Source organism: Notamacropus eugenii, chromosome 1 (genome assembly GCF_028372415.1).
Source record: "Notamacropus eugenii isolate mMacEug1 chromosome 1, mMacEug1.pri_v2, whole genome shotgun sequence".
Taxonomy (NCBI): domain Eukaryota; kingdom Metazoa; phylum Chordata; class Mammalia; order Diprotodontia; family Macropodidae; genus Notamacropus; species Notamacropus eugenii.
The window spans coordinates 657,406,989-657,430,331 of record NC_092872.1 but is presented as its reverse complement, the minus strand read 5'-3'; the positions used below and the strand labels follow the sequence as shown (position 1 = coordinate 657,430,331).

Here is a 23,343-nt window from a genome sequence, read left to right as displayed (position 1 = left end):
AAACATTTCCATATTAGTCATTTTGTACGAAAAGACTTGAAAAAAAGAAAAAATGAAAGAAAGTGAAAAATAACATGCTTCAGTCTGTATTCAGTCAATATCACTTCTTTCTCTGGAGGCGGATAATATGCTTCATCATTAATCCTTTGGGATCATCTTGGATCATTGCATTGCTGAGACTAGCTAAATCATTCACAGTTCTTCATGATACAATGTTGCTGTTACTATGTAAAGTATTCTCCTGGTTCTGCTCACCTCACTTTGCATCAGTTCCTGTAAGTCTTTTCAGGTTTTTCTGAAATCATTCTGCTTGTTATTTCTTATAGCACAATAATATGTCATTACAATCATTATCTTCCTAACTGTAGCACATAAACATCACCCTTAAGATCTTATCTATCATATTAATTTATTTAGCAGACTAATTTTTTTATATATAGTGCAAAGGGAAATTATGGCTTTGTTGTATTTTAATATCCCCTATTTTTGATTCATTAGATAGGAAATTAATGAATTGTAATGCATTATAATTCCTTTACTTTATAAAGCACAGGCAAAGGCTCTAAGAAACCTACAACATTACTCTAGTTTTGCTCAGGTTTATATCAAAAGACCAAAAGGAACGGAGAGCCTATAAGTGGCTTAATTTTTTGAGACTACCTCTAAGGATGAAATGCTTTATGTAAAATTATTGAGAAACAGACCAAGGGTAACTATTTGAAAGTTGTTAGAGCAATATTTAAAAGGTTGATTATTATCTACCAGAAAAATCAAAGAACTAGACAGTAGAGGAGAAAGCCACATTTCTATCCAGTTGTTAATTTACACAGGGACTCTACGTGCTGTTCTTCAGCTAGCAGGAAAAGGAAGACTAAAAGTTGTAAGGTTTAACAAGAATTTCAAGGTTGTTGCATGTGTTATTTTTGATAAATGAATGCAAAACTGCTGACAAAGTGCAATCCAAATGTTCATCTCTTACTCTTAAAATTAATTCTTCCGCAATATCAAGAAAGGATAATGGCATGAAAGGTTAGGGGTATAGCAACGGATGATTCTGCTTAATTTATATTTTTTTGGGAAAAAAAGAACAATTTGAAACATCTTTCTATTTGATCCCAGCTATCACAGATAATAGAACAACCCAGTGTCTCACAAAACATATTTTTCATCCTATTCATCTTCTCAAACATTTTCGAGAAGTACCACGTAAACATCTGCAGGTTTTTACACATGACCTATCCCTGAATTTATTTACACTTTCCTTACATAATGCCCCACTTATTTTATCACTGAGACAACAAGTCACAAGGACTTTTGTATTAAGCATATAAAAACATCAGGGAACAAGATGACAAAGTAAAGAAGGCAAATGAAAGACAACTTTTGCTGTGAAGAAATAAAGGAATATTTGTTCCCTTACTATCTATAAAAGCTGTAACTTGGTTAGATATGAAATCAGATCAAAACTGATCATGTCTTATAAATTATCTAATACCATCCTCTCATAGGCAAAGGCAGATCAGTCTGAAATTGGTATGACCTTCTCTAGTAGAGCTGGAACCTGAGAATGGTATTAGTGAATAATCACTAAAGTGTGTTTCCCATGATTGGAGACCAATGACTGTTGAATGGGAGTCTGGGGAATGTTTCCATCACTAGACAGGCTGAGAGAGAAATGTTCTTGGTAGATGAGGCAGATATAGAATCATAATAAGCATTTGTACTGATTATATCAAGTTTGCAATTTTCTAGGCAATTTGGAAGATGACTGATAACCAATTTGGTTTGGAGATATGAATTACAAGAGACTAAATGTTAAGGGAAAGTTTAGAGGGCTCATTTCTTTGGGATCTAGAATCTGATTAGCAAATACAAAAAAAAAAACAACTCATAATGCATATTTCTTTGGTTATGTTTGTAGTGGGTATAACTGATGTTATTCCTAATAGTCCTAGAGTCTGGAATTAATACTGAATGGTGCTGCAAAGCTGTTAACCTATAAATGGGAAGAAAATCATCAGGGAAGGATAGAGCTTGAGAAATCAAAACTTTGAAATACTATGAGTGAAGAAGAGTTTGGGCATGTAAAAATTGGAGAAAAAAGAGGGGTCAAAGCGACTTGTTTTGGTCAGATATCAAAGGAATATTAGAAAGACAAAAGAAAAAACCAATGCCATGTACTATATGTGAAAAGGATCTGATTTGACCAGATATCTAGGGAGTCCCCAAAAGACCAATCTGGTGGGGCACAGGGGAACAATGCCCATATGCCATTAAATTACTAGAAATAATTAATAGGCAAGGTTAATAAGAGACTATATAACGAGTTCTCTGAACTAGGTTACACATTATGCCACTCTGGCAAATAGTATAAATAATATAACTATTATAAAATCATTTCACCAGGAAGTTCTTACCATGGTAAGTAATGAGGGAATAAAATATCTCTCTCAATTCTTCCCTTTCCTGTCTCTAGGGCAAGAGGCTATTTTAAAACTGCTGGCAGGATTCTGTCTTTAAATCACAGTAAGTTCTCCATTAGTTTTGTTTTTGAATAGTTTTCCCATTTTTTTTGAATTATGACTTCCATTCAATTTTATGAATTATGTCCGCCAGCTCTAGATCATTTTCTTTATCCCTCATGTTCTATGCATACAATCATAGGAGTTTATTCATTTGAAGGAGAGACGTTTTTCCCTTCTCTGTGTGTTAGCACATTAAAAGTAGAAAAAAAATATGGGTGTCTGACTTGGTAAAACTTGATATGTAAACAATGAAATTATAAAGTATATAAATTAATGATCATTATTCAAATCTCTCTCTCTCTCTCTCTCTCTCTCTCTCTCACACACACACACACACACACACACACACACACACACACACACACACACATACTACAGGTTTTTTTTTTTCCAAAAAGACTTACCAGCGTGGTAAAAATGTGATTTTTTTAAAAACTGAAACAACTCTTTTGGAATCCTTGAATTTCACAAAACAAAGTAACTCTGAGTATAGCAATTAAACACAAGGTAATTCTGCATTTAGTAATTAAACAATAAGTAAAGGCCAAGAGTAATTATATCTTGTTTTCAAGTTTTCATGTGTAAAACAGCCAACGTTTTGGTTTAGCAGAAGGGAGTAGTGATATACACTCAGGAATTTGAGGATAAGGATAAAGATTCTTTTTCTATTGCCCTTAGCATAAATTTTCCTTGTAAAAGACTAAAATTTCAAAAGTACCTCCAAAATTAAAGAAAGAGCAGCAGCAAATATAGTAAACCAGAGCAGTCAACTCCAAGATAAGTGAATAAATTAAATTTATGGATTTTAAAATCATTTGATGGGCTGAACTGAAATAAAACCCTGAAAAAAAGACAAGATTCCCCCCAAAAAAGTACGCTACTAGATCATAGTCTGCTGGAGAGTATAAAAAAAAGGTCCAGATCAAGATAAGCTTGAGAACACTTCTGAAATGGATGATATCACTTCAGATTAATTCAGGAAATATACATAGAGAAAATGGGACATATAGCAACCATTATTGACAATTATAAGAGAAAATGCTCATATAATTAAATGTCCATTTAAGACAGAATGTATCAGAAGTTATTTTCTAACTCTAATCTATGTGAAGGAGTATTTAAAATAACATGCTCAGGGTGATTTATGAGTCCTAATGGAAATATATGACTTTTTTTCATCTTCATAGAAAATGATTTACCATGCTAAAATGAGGTGAATTATAAGAGGAAGATGTGTGTTCATCCTTCATTGCTGAAGAAGACCATGCCATCAGAGAAATAATGACATGACTTGCACTTGACTTTGTTTTGAGTGAGGGAGGGTTGAAGAGGAAGGGCAGTAATGAGATGAACTTTAAAATCATTCTTTACAGAAGGCATAATAATGAAAACTAACAATATGTGTAAATATATAATTCCTAATGAGGTATAAGCATTTCTCTAAGGATTCCAAAAAGCCAAAGGAAAATCAACAGTGATATAATGAGAAGAAAAGTAAAATAAAAGAGGCTAAATGTCTCCTGCATTGCCATTTTTTGTTGTGTTATTGAAGGGAGATAGTGAAGGGGCAGCATGTGCAAAGACATTTTCCTGATGAGTAACTTCTGTGTTTGTTTTCAGTGTTGTAGCAGAAACTTCTACTGTGTGAAACTGGAGATGCCATACCTTCACATCCTCTTTCTATCTGTCCATTGCAAAAAAGAGCATCAGAGATGAGGTCAGGGAGCCGTCCATTTAAATCCACTGATGCCAGGCAGCCTTGAAAACCTTCCTTGGCATGGACTAATTTTGGCAATGATTTGTACATTTCTTTGGCCACTCCTCCTATATACAAGTCACCTGCGGATAGAGAAGAAAAGACTTAGAAGGGAGCAAAGAGTAATTGACTCTAAAACAGAGCTGGCGAGGTAGAGAACAGGAGTTTATTCCTTTAATTATAAAATCAATACGAATATTTGCATTTTGATGCTTCCCCCAAAGTGTCCCAACATTACAATATTCAAATAATTCTTCTATTGATGCCTACACAACCACAAAATAAATAACAAGATTCTGTGAAGATGAAATTATTGTATCTCTATGAAAACTCAATCCTATGATTAACAAGCTCTCAAAGTCTACTGATATCTCAAAATCCTTCTATTTAGGAAATCATTTCCAGCATCTAAATCCAACTTCCTTGCTACATCTAAATCCTTTTCCTCCACAATCCTAATGATATCTTGTGTGTACCTGAAGATTGTTATGTCCTGCCTCAGACCTCACTTCTGATTAGTCACAAGTCCTTTATCCACTCTTCTAAAACTCTATGCTTCTGTTCCAACCTGTCCCTCATGCCTGGAATGTGCTTTCTCTTTGCCTGTCTCTTGATTTCCTGGTTTCTTTTAAGAATCAGTTCAATGATGCTGAATGAGGGGAGCAGAACCAGGAGAACACTGTATACAGTTACAGCCACACTGTGTGATGATTAACTGATAGACTTGACCCTTCTCAGCAATGCAAGGTTCTAAAACAGCTCCAAAAGGCTTATGATGGAAAATGCTATCCACATCCAGAAAAAGAGTTATGGACTCTGAATGCAGATTAAAGTATACTATTTGCTCTCTCTCCTTTTTGTTTTCTTTTGTCTCTTCTTTCTCATGGTTCATTCCATTGGTTATGATTCTTCTTGACAACATGACTAATGTGAAAATATGTTTAATATGACTGTATATGTAGAGCCTATATCAGATTGCATGCCATCTTGGGGAGAGGGGAAGGAAAGGAGGGGAGAAAATTTAAAACTGAAAAGCTTGTGGAACTGCATGCTGTAAACTAAAAATAAATAAATAAATTTTAAAAAAAGAATCAGTGTAAACTCCATGATCTATAGGAAACTGGTTCCCTGAGTTTTTCCTGTTCACATATTTTTCCTATATTCTGTGTATAGATACTTAATCACACACCCTCATCCTTAGTAGAATGTACTCTTTTTGAGGGCGGGGATTTTTGTGTGTGTGGAATGTGGAGAGGGGATTCATCTTTCTTTGCTTGGTACAGTGACTTGCACATAAATATTTAGTGTTTGTTGACTGACTGAATTCTCTCTACCAGCTTTCAATGTATCATTGAAGTTACACAGCCCTTGAATTAACCACTTAACTTTGTATTCACCTGTATGTTGTTTTCACATGTATGTTTTTTACTTTATATAAGATCTATATTTCTAGTGGCACAGTATGCTTATTAAGAAAATAGACCATGATTGAGTCTGTTTCTTGCTTTCTAAAATCTGTACTTTATATTATGATCAATTAATAAATCTGGTTGACTGTTGTTTTGAGAAAGGTATAGTCAATGTGACATGCTTTTTTCTGTTAGATTTTATATTATACTGTTTTGTTTGTATGTTCTCTGGTGAGGCAATTGGGGTTAAGTGACTTACCCAGGGTCACATAGCTAGGAAGTGACAAATGTCTGAGGCCAAATTTGAACTCAGGTCACCACGACTTCAGGGCTGGTGCTCTATCTACTGCACCATCTAGTCGCCCCATATTATGCTGTTTATAGGTACCCCCTTCTCTAACTTTTCATGATTAGCTGAATATAAGTTCATAGAATTATTATTATAGGAGCAGATATTTGGACCTGGAAGAAACTGTGGAGGTTATTAGTTTTATAGAGGAATAGTGAGGTCCAGAGAGGTTTAAATAATGTGCAAAGGTCACACTGGTAGTACGTAGAGAAACTAGGATTTGAACTCAGCTCCTTTAACTTCATTCCAGTGGCTTAGATGCCCCAACACCACTTTACTTCACTCTCTTTTGTTAGGGTAGCTCTTGTAGAACTTCATCAACTATGGCCTTACTGATCACACTAGACACCATGTCCTGGATAGAATTCAGCTATGGAGCCTCCCTCTCCTGACTGATGGCTACCTTTCCCAGAGCCCTATTATCCCCAATTCACTTCACTCCCTCTGCTCTGGCCTCATCCTCTACAATGTAATTGATAATAGATTCATTGTGATATTGCTTCTCATTCCCCCTCTGCCCTACCCCCCTCGCTCCTACTCCTTTATGGTCTCATGCATCATTCCTGTAACTTTCTGGACCAAAATGGCCCCTCCCTGGTTATCACTCTCCTATGTAAGATGTTTTCCTAATTAGAAGGCAAGTTCATTGAGAGTAAGGCCTTTGCTTTTGTTTTTGTATTCCCAGAATCGAATACAGCGTTTGGCATATAGTAAGTATTTAATAAATATTTTTTCATTCTTTCCACTGCATCAATTTTCTTCTTTTGTTGCTTCGATATTTATGATCTCTATTTTCTCCATTCAAACACTGGCAAAAATATCAGGACAGAGAAGGATAATCTTGGAATAGTACTGCAATGTACTGGTTACATAAACTTCATTTATCCATTACCAGTATATCTCCACCCCTTAGCTCCCCTTTCTTGCATTCCCTAGTCCTTAGGGTAGTTTAGTTGTAGAGAACCTAAAATCAGGAAACCAAGAAGAAATTATTGAATAGATTCTGGAAGTAAGCAAATAGGAGACTATAACCACGTGGCAATAGTGGGGCCATAAAGGGGAACGGAGTCATTTAAGGTATATTAGAAAGGAAGAAACAATGGCAGAACTTTATAACCCAACAGAAACATGAGATAAAGAATACAGAAGAGTCTGAGAGGACCCCAAAATTAGAGTCTGGCTTTATACTTTCTCCATGATTAAAATATATGCTCATTCTATCATTTAAAGTTGTCCATAACCTGGCTTCATCCTGCCTTCCCAGATTTACTTCCTACTCACTCACTTTATGTTCCAGCAAAACTGCCCTGCCAGATGTTCCCTGATTTTGACATTCCATCTTCTGTCTCTGTGTTTTACCATGGGCTATCCTTTATATTTGTAGTATACTCTTTTCATACATTGACCTCTCTGAATCTTCATCATCATTCAGAATTTAGACACTGAAATTGAGTTATCCAGAGGGCATCTAACTGGTCAAGTCCAGTAGGTTGCTAGTGATAGGAGCCTGGAGTTGAGGTATAGGTTAGGTGATGACTAAAGGCCCAAGAAGTTATTCTCTTGAGAAAGTGAACATAATTGAATTAAGGCAGAAACTCCCCAGTCTGATTTCATAGCAGTAGAAATTATTTCAATTCACATTAGTGATTTTAATTAATACCATTAATTATTAAGCTTAATTATTTAATTATTCAATTCATATAATAATTATCTAGGTTATCTTTTCCATCCATATCTACTTTTTTGTAGCTCTTAAATATCTTTAATTTTAAAAAATGCTCCCCAAAAGGACAATCACCCTGAGGACACAGAGATACTACCCTAAGGAAACTCAATGTAGCAAAAAAAAAAATAAAATAAAGCAAAACAAACAGTAGCAAAGAGTTCCTATGATGATGCGAGAGCAGTACCACCATGGCTCATAATTGCTTTTCTTTCTTCTGGATGGATTACAAATTGTGCCAGAGCTAAAATTTGCCAGCTTCTCTAATGAATCTGATATCCAAGTATTGATACACTATGAAATGTCTCTCAAATCTATCTATGAAACAGCTACAACAAAAATGCATGCTGCCTGGGCTGATTGTGAAAGGCTATTTCAGAAGGAAGAGCTCTATCTTTTTACCTCTTGGAAGCGATCAACGCATACTCTGAGATTTGGAATTTCGTTGCTTCCAATTTAATCTCCTTTTGCATAACTACATATGAAGTGAATAGGCAGAGAACAAGTCTAAGTCAGGTACTGCCTCATATTCACCACAACAGCCTTCCTTGAGGGGGAGGAAGTAAAATATAAATCTCATTTAAAAATAAATATGATAGAGCATTCTATGAGCACCCAAGAAGAGAGCAAATGTTTGAAATAAGTAGGTCTTAGGAACATTGCTTGCTCTCATGCATAGGAAGAAAAAATTGAACTTACTGCTTCCTTCAATTATTTAACTGGATCGTGTTGACCTACTAAAAACAAAACTACAGGGGACATTAATTCCCCACCATAATTCTATAATTAAGAGACCCAGGGGAGAGTTTAGTAACAACCAATGGTTCTAAACAATGATTTAGGAATAAATGGTCAACTTGAACTGAATGGAAAGATTCCTATATTCAGGATATGTGAAACATTCAATACTGAACAGAGAGCAAAGCTGATCCTTCAAATAGTACCTTATTCTAAGAACAAAAACAAATAAATAACAAACCACACAACCCCAACTCTAAGGTTTCAATAGGCTATATTCCCTGTGAATGAAATTAGATGATCAATGTATAATGAATACCAGATTATTTTAAAAATTAATTTATAGAATCATAAAACAGAGGTCAATGAGAACTTAGAGGCCGTAAAGTGTCACTAACCCCAACCCTCTTAATTTTACAGATGAGGCAACTAAGGTATAAAAGCTTAAAAAATTTACCCAGGGTCATTCAGGTTCACACAGAAACGAAACAGTAAGCAAGCATTTACTGAACACCTACCATCTGTCAGGCACTGTTTTAAGAACTTTACAAATATTCTGCCAATCCTGAAAACAACTTTGGGATGTAAGGAAGGGAACAATTATTTGTTAAGTGTTTCCTATGTGGCAGGCACTGTGCTAAGTGCTTTAGAAATATTATCTCATAGCACTGATATCTCACATTATTGATCCTTACAACACTGTGAAGTGGCTGCTATCATGGTTCACATTTTACTGAGGCAGACAGAGGTTAAGACTCTTACCCAGTTTCACCAACTACACCAAGCTATTTCTCAATCAAGCAACCTCTTCTTTAATAGCTGTTCTTTAACCTTAACTATACCTGAAAATGAGCTTTCTAACTTCTGTCCCTCCTTGCTTTGGATAGGTATCATAAAGGCGTGAGAGAATAAACATTTAAGTATAGATCATCACATTATACAGCTATGCATGGATTGTCAGAGTTGGAAGAGACAGTAGGGATCTATCCAGGGCCATTCTTTCATAGACGTGAAACAGAATAAGCAATACGTGGATAGTTTAGTTCTTGTGTTCTAGAGGAAAACCACACACACACACACACACACACACACACACACACACAATCTCCTATAGCTAATCTCTAGTTAAAAGCTTTGATACCTGTTTAAAGGCACATCTTTGTGAGAGAAATAAAACTTTAAGCTGTTCATAGTTTACACATTAAGGTAAAAGGATTTAGGATCATCATACACAGCATTTGAAGGAGAAAGAGCATAGAATGCTGAGTATCCATGCCCAACAGTAAAGAAAGGAGATCAGGGGATATATCTGGTTGGATGAGGGCACTGAAGACAGTTCTCTACTTTATCATATTGCCTGTAACCTGCTGTGAAGCACTCAGATATATTTAGAGGGAAAGATCAGAGTCTTCTGTATATAATATGAATGAATGTTTTTCTTCAATAGAACTCTACTGCCTTCGACTAACAGCACGGAGATAACAAAACCTCAAAGCTGGATTAAAAACAAAGGATGCTTCACAATCTTCTCTGCCTGGGATTAGTAGCAAAGGATGAATTCAGTCACATTCTTTGATGAGTGATGATGGCAGGGCTGGCTGACAGACTAAAGTTGGTACGCAGACCAAAGAAAACTGTTTCCTTTCTACCTTTCAATTCTTATACTTTACTCTCTCCCTTACATTCTATACACCAGAAAAACTGGCCTGCTTACAGTACCTTGAACATAATGGTCCATTCCTTGTCTCCATACCTTTATATTCACTGTCATCCATCCATGGAATACTCTACCCTCTTACTTTCAAGTCTTCATGTCTTCCTTTTCCCTGACTTCTTTCAGGACTCAGCTCACTTCTCATCTACTTCACAAAGTCTATTTTAGTCACCCCAGGTACTAACACCTTTTCCTGAATCCTATTTGCCTACTCCATATATAGCTTACGTTTACCTAAATATGTTATCTCTCTTAACAGAATATAAGCTCCTTGAGGAGTTTTGAGGAGGTTTTGTAATTGCTTTCAATCTTCAACCTTAGCACAGTCCTGACACATATTAAATGCTTAACATATGCTTATGGTCTCGAATTGACTATTTTTTCCAAGACACTGAGTGAGAAGGCATTAAGATTCTACACAATTTTCATAATAACCAACCATAATCTGTGGAATATGAAAATCAAGGTGATTCTATCTTGCTGTTTGATGAAGCCCTATTATCTATGGGACACCGCCTTCCTCTGCTCCACCTATATTCAGAGAGAATCACATATTTCCTCTTGTAATCCTTTGCTGAAAAACCAAAGCCAATGAAATCCATAGCAGGCTGACATGGAAAACCCAGGACCTCAATTCTTTTTGAAGAGCCTTTCTGAGAACTGTTTACAGATGTGCTATCTCAATTTCATTTATTTTTCTCACCATTCCTTATTTTGCTTAGGCACAGAAAGTAATGTATAGGCTTTACTGTAGCCTAGAGACAAAAGTACAATTTTCAACAAATTTTTATCCAGCTCAATGACCACTCCAGCAATCTCTTATTTTCCTATTTCATTTTTATCCAAGTGTTTAAAAGCATCTTATACTTGTGATTTTGTCATGTTTCTAGGCCAACTTTACAAGTCAATACAATTAGATTTATCATTGTACAATTGTTATTTGTATTTTAAAATATCACATTTATCATTCTGTAGGCAGGTATATAAGATTATTGAAACTGACCTTCATTTTTACTGACATCTATTCTTACTACATATCTTTGTGATACAAGTTATCATTTGATCCAGATAGACTGATCTGCCTCTGTCTCTTATAAAACTGAATATTCCTTCCTCTGGATAGGGAAATCTGCAAAATAAAGTTGAGTTACAGCTCATATATATTTTCCAAAATGTACCAGGTTTCCCAAATCCATCTTCCATTTAGTACATACTTAAGAAATCATGACATTTTGGAATTGCTTAGTACTTCACTGTACTAAGGGGCTCTTAACATTTTTTTTATGCCATGGACACTTTTAGCAATCCAGGGAAGTCTTCTCATAATACTGCTTTTAAAATGTGTAAAGCAAAATACAAGGATTATAATATTATGTAAAATAAATAATATGGAAATAGTTATTAAAATATATGTTACAGACATATATGTATGTATATGTATATATAGATATAGATTTAAGTATAGAGATATAAAAGTTCATAAACAGTAGGTTAAGAACTCTTAATTTAATCCAATCCACACCTGTACAGTACACCTTTGCACTAAGACCTCCAGTAAAAACTAGGAGTTGGTTTTATAAAAAATATAGGAGCTGGTTTTATGAAAAGTGAGGGGTGGTTTATGAAAAAACACAATAAAACAAAGAAAATATTGATGAATTTAATTTTTAAAAGGAAGGAGAGGACCAAATTCCAGTATCAAAAATGAAAAAGGTGAATTCACCACCAATGAACATGATATTAAAGCAATTCTTAGGAGTTATTTTGTCCAACTATGTGGGCAACTATAGACAATTTGAAAGCATTTGAATAGGTAACAAGGGAAAAAAAATATCACTTTTTGTAGATGATATGATGGTATACTTGGAAAATTCCAGAGAATACACTAAAAATCTAGCTGAAATAATTAGAAACTTCAGCAAAATTGAAGGATATAAAATAAATCCACATACATCATCGGCATTTCTACATATTGCTAACCAAATCTAGTAGCAAGAGATAGAAAGAGAAATTCCATTTAAAATTACTGCAGACAGTTTAAAATACTTGGGAGACTACCTGCCAAGACAAACCCAGGAACTATATGAACACAATTGCAAAACATTATTCATACAGATCAAGTCAGATCTAAACAATTGGAAAAAAGTTAATTTTTCATTGGTAGGTTGAGTCAAAATAATAAAATTGACAGTTCTACATAAATTAATTACTCATTCTGTGCCATACCAGTTAAACTACAAAATATTATTTTATAGAGCTAGAAAAAATAATAAAATTCATGCAAAAACACAAAAGATCAAGAATATCAAGGAAATTAACATTCTTAAAATGTGAACGGCTGGGAAGCCAAGATAGCACAGTAAAAGCAGAGACGTGCTTGGGCTTTTCCCCAACCTCTAAAAATACCTGTAAAATGACTCTAAATAAGTTCTAGAGCAGCAGAACCCACCAAATGAAAGAGTGAAACAAATTTCCAACCTAAGACAACCTGGAAGGTCAATAGGAAATGTCTGTTGCACTAGTCTGAGAGAGGAGTGAAGTCCAGTGCAAAATACTCCTGCACAGATGTGGTCCCAGGCAACCTGGAGCAGGCCTCAGGAGACTGAATTACTGATAGCTGTGGCAGTTCCTAGACTTCCCATAAACACTAAAGATAACTTAGAAGGTCAGTAGGAAAGGTTTGTCAGACCTGTGAGAGAGGAGCATGGTGTGACCCCAGCCTTGGGGTGGCAGTGGTAAGGGCAGTGGCAGTGGCTGAGGCTGCTTCTGGAGCTTTCTGACCATGGGGGGGATTGCAGGGATCTCTTTTCTGGCACTGAGGCAGGAGTCTCTTGCTTAGCCTGTGCTTGAATTTGGGTCATAGTCCTTGGTGGCAGTCCTGGGATAAGGAGGAGTGCTAGCATGGCAGAGAGTGTGGTAGTGGTGGAGAGGAAATACTCCTCACAGCTCCAAGGCAGAAAAGAGTGCTTGTGGTCCCTCACAGACCAGAGCACAGGCCTGGAGAGGACTAAATACCTCTCCTTTGACCATACCACCTTGGAAGAACTGAAAATTTACAGTTCCCTAAAAGTATCTCTGAAAACAGCTACAGAAAACCTATGAAGCTTGGGACACTACACCCTCCACAATGGAAGCAGAGTCCTACCTTAATAAAGAGTTTAAAAGTAATTGACTGGGAAAATGAGCAAACAGTGGCAGAAACAATTCTCAGGAGACTGAATCTTACTTTGGTAACAAAGAATATCAAAATACAACCAGAAGAAAACAACAATGTCAAAGCTTCTATATCCAAAGCCTCCAAGAAAAATATGAATTGGTTGCAGGTCATAGAAGATCTCAAAAAGAATTTTGAAAATTAAGTAAGAGAAATAGAAGAAAAATTAGAAAGAGAAATGATGCAAGAAAATCATGAAAAGCAAGTCAGCAACTTGCTAAAGGAGACTCCCCACCCAACAGTGAAGAAAATCACACCTTAGAAAGAGACTAACTCAAATGGCAAAAGAGGTCCAAAAAGCCAATGAGGAGAAGAATGTTGTAAAAAACAGAATTGGCCAAATGAAAAAGAAAGTCCAAAAGCCCCCTGAAGAAAACAATTCCTTAAGAGTTAGAATGGAGCAAATGGAAGCTAACGCCTGAGAAATCAAGAAATTATAAAACAAAACCAAAAGAATGAAAAAATAGAAGACAATGTGAAATATCTCATTGGAAAAACAATTGACCTGGAAAATAGATCCAGGAGAGAAAATTAAAAAATTATTGGACTACCTGAAAGCCACAAACAAAAAAAGAGCCTAGACATCATCTTTGAAAATATTATCAAGGAAAACTTCCCTGACATTCTAGAACCAGAGAATAAAATAGAAATTGAAATGAGTGAGAAAGGAATGTACTAGGAGAAGGAGAAAGGGAGAGAGAGAATGGGGTTAAATTATCTCACAGAAAAGAGGCAAGAAAAAGCATTTACAGTGGAAGGGAAGAGGGAGGAGGTGAGAGGGAATAAATGACCCTTACACTCTTTGGATTTGGCTTAAGGAGGGAATAACATGCAGACTCAGTTGGGTATGAAAATCTATCTTACCTTACAGGAAAGTAAGGATAAGGGGGATAAGGTGGGGGGAGAGGAGAGAAGGGGAGAAAATTTGGAACTCAGAATCTTGTGAAAGTGAATGTTGAAAACTAAAAAAAGTAATTAATGAAAAGATGAAAAAAACACAGACACAAATTTAAAAAACAATGTGAAGGAAGGCGGCCTAGCTATACCAAATTTCAAACTTTTATAAAATGATAATCATCAAACAAATGGGCTCAGAGAAATCATTGAAACAAATGATAAGAAGTATTTTATGGGACTTAAAGTTTGCAAAGATTATTGTATATATTATTTTAATTCTCCCAGCAAGCCCTGCTGTAGTTAGTATTATCAGCCCCATTTCGCATATGAGGAAACTAACTGTTAACTGTATTGCTCAAGATTATACATCTACTAAGGCAGAATTCAATCCCTCATCTTCCTGACTCCAAGTCCAACATTCTATCCTTGTTTTTCCCTGGCACTTTCTAGTGACCTACCCACAAGTCACAAACTTAATGTGTCAGATCCAGGGTTCTTGGCTCTCAGTCAGTTGCTTCGTCCACTACATCATGTTGCCTTCTGTCCTTGTTCCCTTGTGAACAGTGGGACCTATTTGTTTAGTCCATGGTCGCAAGAAGAACAAATGTAACTTCTCCCCCAAGGCATGATGCAGTTCCTATGGCCGTGGCTATGATTATCACAGTAGTTTCACCACCCCAGCTGTGGCATTAGTAGGGTGCCAGATGTGTCACCAGGCACTTCCTTTCTGGCCTGGTTTCCATTGTCTCTTCTATTCCAGCAGCAGCTGCACATCATTCTAGCAATGAAGGTGAAAAGACTTTGATGGGGGGAGGGTCAAGATACTGGATTTTGAAAATCTCATTAAGACTACTCAATGGAAAGTGTTGAAGCACCCTCCTCTAAGTAATCTAGGATACCAGCCTTATTGCATTGGGCCGTTGGTAATCAAAATCAAAGATTTCAGTGACCAAAATACTGAAACTTTGCTCAGTAATCACTTGTAAATTTTATGACACAAGTGGGGTGTTTATTCCTTTCTTCCTCTATAAATCTCAGGAAATTCCTGGAGGGCCTTGGCAGAGTTGGGGCAGCAACTGTAATAAGTGTCAGCAAGTGTCCAGAAAGGCTAAAGCGAATTCTAAAGGTAACTGGGGCTTCACCTTCATGCCAACTGTGTAATCTTATAAAGGCAGAGTCAATTTGCTTCTGCAGTATTAAATATTAGGCACCCAAACACTGAAGAGTACAGCAGAAGTCTTATTACAGCAAAATTACATTTTAGATCCAGCTGTCACATTGCAGCTGCCTCCCCACAGAGAGGTTAATCTGCCTCCTGCATACATCCAGGGGCCAACCTAATACTCCAATCATAGGCAAAAGCCCCACTGGTTTCCTACCAGTGGGAGTCTGGCATACAGAGTGACTTGACTCCTGTGAGATATGAGTTGAGATCTTAAGAGTCTTCTCTTTTGTATGGAAGACAATTTGAAAGTTATTAACGGAAGTTATGTGCATGGCTTACATAGAATACATTCTCAAGGTTCTGAAGTTCCTAGCTCGGGTTGAAAAGCCTTTGGTAGAAAAATGCTCTAAATTAGACACATGGGTGGGGAGCACAAAATTCTAAGATTTTTCAAAATCTTTCAGTATCTCCTCGATTACCTGGGATCTGGCCATAAGCATTGTTCTAGGAAGATAAAGTGAAAGTCATCCAGGCTGATAGTGATGAAATGGATTTAAAACTGAAGCAGTCTGTTTGTCCAACAGACTGTGAGGGAAAGTTGGTGGGGCATGCTAAACAGTAAATAATAAAATCTAATTTGCTAGGGTAATTCATCTCCTGTAGAATCGACTATATGCCAATTACTCTGCAGCAGATGGGGTGAGGAGTTCAAGCATATCAAATTCATATTGAGCAACCTCCCTCGTATTGCTCCTATAAATTTATATATACTTGGAAACAGGGACCAAAATACTGTCAAATCTTTTATTTCCCCTCCCCTTTTTTGCTGCCTTTTCACTAACAATCCTGCCATCATCACATCTTCCTCTTCATTTTTTGGCATATAATATAAGTAATAGTCTATAGGTTTATAAATGGAATTCTATAAGTTCAGTTCAATTTAATCCAACAAAATCTCTTGAATATCTACAATATGAGATGAATGGTATTGGTGAATAAATTTAGAAACTTCTTTGACCAAGATTTGACCAAGATTTGCCAAGATAGGGCAAATCTTGAAACATAGGCAACCCCAATTCAGAGAATCTCTTCCTATGTTCTTGTGTATTTCTATGCAAGTATATGGTTTTCTTTCTGCCACAATAATCAATATCCATTTTGAGTGGGGAAAATGATGTACAATATAAGATATAAAAGCACAAACATTTCCCATAATAATGACCTGTTTAAAGAAAATTGGTCTTTCTGCACCTGACAATATTCTCCGATGTACAGAACAGAAAAGGTGAAATCTATCACTGAGTTTCTAGGTAGCTCTAAAGGACAAAGAAGTCTGCTAATATTGTTCAAAGCCTCTACTGGGTAATGTAAATGGATGCAAGGTTACTTGCTAGTGCACAAACTTTCTAGTTCTTCTAGACATCTACCCACCTATGTCACAAAGATGTAATACTCTCATTTGGGTCACCTCGTACAATCAGATCAGGATGGCTCTCCTGAGCACATGTATGAATGCTTTGTCCATTCTAAGTTTAATGATCCATGAAGAGAAACGCAAAGAATTAATTACAAACAACAAAAAAGATAGAAGTGCAAAGGTGGGGGGGTGGAGAGCAAACTCTGCTTCAAGACTGAGTGGGGAAAGGTAATGTATGAAGATGGCTTGTTTTTTTTTTTTCCCTCTGGCATCAACAAATAATAGGGAGATGGCAGAAAGTTCAATTACACAGGTGGGATGATTAATTCATTTGCCAAATTTCAAATATTCCATCAATAAATCTTAAATGTCTGTTAATACAATGCTAGGCACTGGAGAGTGAAGCGGGGGGGAGAAGGAGAGGGGAGTGTACAAAAGCTGTATTTGATATCATCCCTGCCTACAAGGTGCAAAGAGCCAAGTTTGGGAGATAAGATATACCCAGGATATACCCATTTAGTGAATAATGAAGTACTTGGCAGCACCTGCTGTAAGTCTAATGGATTCAGAATAATAACCACTCACATTTATAGTGTCTTTCCTTAATGACTTACAAAGAGATTTCTTTGCAATAATTAATTCTATGTGTGTTGGGGGGGAACTCCTCCCCTCCCCTCCAATATTTTTTACTTATTTCATATGTACTTTTTCACATATTGTCTTCTCCCAATGGAATAGAAGCACCTTGAGTGGAGAAACTCTTATTTTTGCCTTTGATGCTGCAGCACATGGGAGGCAAGGAAGGAAAGAAGGAAGCATTTATCTACTTAGTAGACACTTAAGGTGGCACAGTGGATAGAGCGCTTGGCCTGGAGTCACAAAGAGTTGAGTTCAGATTTGAACTTAGACACTTACTAGCTATGTGACTGTGGGCAAGTCACTTAAATGCTACTTGCCTCAGTTTCCTCATTTGTAAACTGGAGATAGCAACTACTTTCCAGGGTTGTCATGAGAATCAAATAAGATAATAATTATAAAGTACCTGATACACAGTAAGCACTATATAAATGTTACTGCTATGTGCCATGTACTGTGCTAAGTGCTTTAGAAATATTATCTCATTTGAGCCATTTGAACAGTTGAAAAACCCTGTCAGCTGAAAAACCTGAGTCCAACAGAGGTTAAGTGACATGGCACATAGTAGTTGTCTAATAAATTCTTGTTGGTGGATTAACTGATTGAAGAAACGCCATGCAAATATGAAAACTTCCATCCTTTAGATGAAGAAAGTGCCACTCAGAGATGTTTATATGTCATGGTAATGGCAAAAATCAAAATAAAAAAATCAAACCAACAACTGTCAAAGCCAAGATTTGAATGCAGGTCTCCCTGATTCCAAATCCATTGCTTTGGTCACCACACTATGGTGGCCCAACATCAACTCCCTGCTCCAGATATTCTTTCACTGGACTGTGATTTCTTTCATGAGACTTTCTCCAGGGATACATGTGTCATGTAGATAGGTATTGATGCCTTCTCATTCCACACAATTCTCAAATTCATGTCTTCCTGGAAATCCTTCATAAGGTATATAACACCCCGTAGCAAGGTGCTAGTTCTCTTGGCATTATACAGATACCAAAAGAACAAATGGGCAGTCCATAGATTACCCCTTGATCTCACCACATAATTAGTTCACCTTCTTTCCTAGTCACTCATCTCTCTAGAGAACTATTTTATATTTCTTCTTTCACACAATCCTCAGCTATTGATTCTTTGTAATCTATTGAAGCCCATTATGTGTATACCATATGCATCACCATCACCCTTTCAGTGGCCCTCAACTGAAGTCTTTCAGACTGGTAGTCTATGCCTTTTAGCCATAAAGCATTACCAGAAAAATATTATTAAAAAGATAAGCCTTTGTTTCAGTAAAAATTGTGAAACCATTAAATATGCTGTACATTTACCAAAAACAACTTAGACTACTTTCTTCTTCCTAATGTTCAATACTGGGACCAACTTCTTACCCATGCACCCCTGTCTCACCAAGATTTATGTAATGATGATCAGCTCTGGATTGTTCTATAGGATTAATCCATCTATTTCTATCTAAAAAGATGGCTCAGTAAATAAATTTATCTATCTCACTATTGATCCATCTGTATGGATAGATGGTATGTGCAGTGCTTAGAAGAGTGGCTGGGTAATATCACTACTAGGTTTAAATCCCAAAGAGATTTTTTAAAGGTAGTTGGAAGCACCTACTCTTTTTATGGTGGCTAAAAATTGGAAATAAGGGGATGTCCATCAATTGGAGAATGGCTAAACAATAAGTAGTAGGTGATTATATTATAATAGAATATTATTGTGCTATGAGAAATAACAAGCAAGATGATTACAGAAAAATCTGGAAAGACTTACAGGAACTGATATACAGAACGAAGTCATCTGAACCAAAAGACCAATGCTCACAGTAAGAGCAATATTGTACGATGAACAGATCTGTGAGTGACTTAGCCATTTGCAGCAATGTAATGACCTAACACAATCCCAAAGGACTCAGGATGAAAAATGCTAGCCACCTTGAGAGAAAGAACTGATGGCATCTGAACACAGACTGAAGCATATGATTTTTCAGTCTTTCTTTTTCTGTTTCAGTTTCCTCCCACAAAATGACTAATATGAAAATGTTTTATATGATTACATATATATAACTCATATCATATTGCTTCCCTTCCTAGCCAGGGGGTGGGAGGGGAGGGATAGAATTTGGAACCCAAAACTTTTAAGAAAAACCAATGAATGTTAAAATTGTTTTTAAATGTAATTGGGGAAAAGTAAAATATTATTTAAAAAGAAGATTGGTTGGGACATAGTAGGCACTTAATAAATGTGTTTGATTTCTTTATACCTATACATATAACACATATATACATATATATGTATAACCACAAAAGGTATATTTGTACACTAGTGAGTAAAAATCTCATTCTTAAGAATGTTACAGTCTCTTTTCTTCTCCTCCTCAGGTATCTGCACCCACACACAACGAATTTTGAATAACCTCTCTATAGGTTATAGGGAACAAATGGTACCTTCTTCTGAAAAAAATCTGAACCAAGAATCCAGCATCTTATTGGTAATTTCTATTCCATGGGTAACTGGAAACAAGAATTCTAACTGAAAAATGAACATGGAGCAGTTGTGCCTTGCATGGGAACTAATTCTCTTGCATTGTAGAACTTGGGCAATTTTGTTGGATTTGCCAAGGCCCATCATCATTACCTCAAGGACTTGTTCCACTTCTCCTAAAGCAGATAGCTCAGAGAAAAGACAGAACCAGTTGATTTTTCCACTGCTGCAACAAGTGGTGATACAAGGTAGAAACAAAGGTTGTATATGAATGGGAAAGAAATAAACGTATATCTTAGACATTGCTTTATTTGGGTGCACTTTTTTTAAACAGATAGGTGATGTGGATCCTCTTGGATTTTTTAGGGAGCAAACCATAAAAGAATTAACGAGGGTGGGGAGTAGTTGATTGGTACCCTGAAACTTATCAAAGAGTAGCAAGATAAATGGCTGTGCCTTTATATTATATTTATGCCTTGGACACTGTGGTGGAACTAAATGACTTGATTTTTTTTTTTAGTCCTTATTGGTGTTTTGTACTCTTTGAATGATTTTAATCACACTTTAGTGATTTCTGGAGTTGTTTTAGAGAAGTAAAAAGCAATCACACTGCAGGACCCTTATTCCCTTGTCTCTTTTTCCTGATGTATGGAATAACATTTGATTTGGGGAATTAGGATGGGACACAGCAAAAACAGATTGTTATAACTTCAACTCTCAAATAATCCCACTGAACAACTAAACATGGTTTTCATCCTGGAACTTGATCAGACTTAGACTACTCCGAAGCATCCTGGAATAATTTACTGTCCATCATCCACCTTCTTTGGATTCATAGGCAAAATAATTTGCTTCTATTGGGAATAAAAAGAACCCCTAAACAGAAATGCCTTAAATTCCTAAAAGCTTTGGGAAACTAAATATGTGCCATAATGAAATGTTTCATCACTCCTGTTTTCCCAAAACTACAACATTCTATGAAACTTGTTTGATTATTGAAAGCACACTTTTCACTAGCTCCATCAGTCATTATTCTGAGATTTAAATTACATACCTCAAATCAACAGCCTGATGGGGATGTCGCTGATTATACTGAAGAATTTTGACATCTACCTCAACACTGCAATTTTGGGTACTTCTTAGATTGTATGATACAGAGTTTTCTTGTATGCAGAATTCACATCACATTTCTTTTGATAGCATCAGATTTGACCTTTATAATTTCCTACGACAAGGTCCTAGCCAGTGACACTCCCTTATTACATTTCAAAGAAATTAAAGACCTAACTTCCATTATGAATTCTTGACATAACACAGACAGTCCTTGTTAAAAGATCTGGAAGAATGCAGGAAATGCAGACCATGTTATATGTATCCGTATATCTGTGTAGACCTTCCCATCCAGGGCTGAGGTTCTAATACATTATACTGATGCTTTGCTCACAGATTTCAAGATGCAGACTGGATTTGACAACAATAGAAACAACACTAAAAAAACATGACACTTAAAATACATCAAAATGAAGTATATAAACTGTCCTAACAGTTCACAGAAACCTGTGGCCTCAATAACGATAAGATGCAAGCAATCAGCATGACTGACAGAGAGAATAGACCACAAAGAAGAGATGGTGAATTCCTAAGAGTTAGAATTTTATTAGATGAATAAATTCTTGTAGAGAATTGCTGAAAAGTTCTACTGTTTGCTTTAGGACATGTCTAAAAAATCCCTATTAATTGCTAATCAATGGGAACTGGGAAAAATAACACTAGATGATGCACAACATGGGGAGAGTCTCTTTTAAAAAGCATGGCTTATACGTTGTCACTGACAGACCCTGTGCTATAATGAACAGACCTGTGGCTTTGATTTGTGATGGGTGCCAGTGAAAGACAAAGAGACCTATGGGTGTGCAGGATAAAAGTAATTTGCCAATGAAGAAGAGTATGCTATCTTTGTCTTTCAGGATCACTCAAAGACTTTGTAATAGGTAATTTGCCCCCCCTGGTAAAGTAACAAATGAATAAATGATATATCATTTATTAAGGATTTTCCATCTTCCACTAAGTGGTCAATCTATAAATGGGAGAAAGAAAAAGATGATCCTTGCTTTCAGGGAACTCACATTCTAATTAGACAGACTAATAAAAGAAAGTTCATCTAAAGGACAGATGGCAACACCCAGCAGTTCTAGAGGTTTAGTGGGAGTGTGAATGGCAGGGTATGTCCCTTTAGGTTACAAAATATGTTAGGGGGCAGTGTTTGGGAATTGTAGGCTATAAAGGAAGGACAGATATTAAGGCCTATACCAGGGGTGGAGAACTTGCAGCCTTGAGACCACATGTGACCCTCTATGTCCTCAAGTGCAGCCTTTTGATTGAATCCAAACTTCATAGAACAAATCCTTTTAATGAAAGGATTTGTTCTGTAAAACTTGGGGCCATTCAAAAGGCCACACCTAAGGATCTAGAAGGCCACATGTGACCTCAAGGCAGCAGGTTCCCCACTGTTGTCCTAAGGATGTTAGGAAATAGTGGCAGGGAATTTAGTGAGATCCAGTGGTCTTCCATGTCATCTTGAAAGTCTCTAATCTCCTCCAAATGGGGTGAGAAGGCTAAATCAGTAAAGGACTACTTTTCTATTTTCTGGCCTATCTGAGAGAATGAAATGTTATTTTTCCAGGTGGAAGAAAAGGTTCAAGAAGATGACAGTGCAAAAGAAATGACTGTTATAAGTCAGAGGGGGGACATCTAAACTAGTGTTAGGAATTTGGAATATTGACAAACATGATGAAAAGGGGAATAGGAAGAAGGAACCCTGAGGTATTAGAGTAAGATATTAGGTCTGAGGCTTCTCTACAGAGAACAGATCTTTATTCTTTTGAAAGAAGCAAAAAAAGTGATGAAGAGATACAGATGTTACAAGAAGAGAGGGCATCTGTTACTCAGAAGAAGAGATATAACTTGATCTGAAACTCCCTGTTGGGGGATACAGAAGTGGATATAGATCAACAGACTGTGATTAGTGGTGAGGTATTTTGTTGTATCAGCAATCTATCTTTTCTAGGCTATGGTGGAGAGATTCCTAACACTTGTCAAATCCAATGACCAATTCTGGTGATTACAGGAGGAAAAATTTTGCCACCTGAAAGAAATTTCTAAGTACTTTGAGTAATAATGAACTTCTGGATAAGCACCTGAAAACCTCAAGGCCACAGGTTATGCCTTTTAAAAAAATCAGTTAAAAAAGAAATGAAGATTAGAGAAATGAATCGTTGATTAAGACAATGGTACAGGAAAA

General features: G+C 36.4%; 1 protein-coding gene across 19 annotated transcripts in view; it reads right to left on the bottom strand.

The window, feature by feature from the left end:
* Positions 1 to 23,343, bottom strand: part of NRXN1 (neurexin 1) — a 1,424,087-nt gene that overhangs the window by 710,032 nt on the left and 690,712 nt on the right. For all 19 annotated transcript variants that reach the window (XM_072635587.1, XM_072635590.1, XM_072635593.1 and 16 more), the window contains one exon: positions 4,191 to 4,364. In XM_072635587.1, coding sequence (XP_072491688.1) covers positions 4,191 to 4,364 — 174 coding nt within the window. The remainder of the gene's footprint in view (positions 1 to 4,190; positions 4,365 to 23,343) is intronic.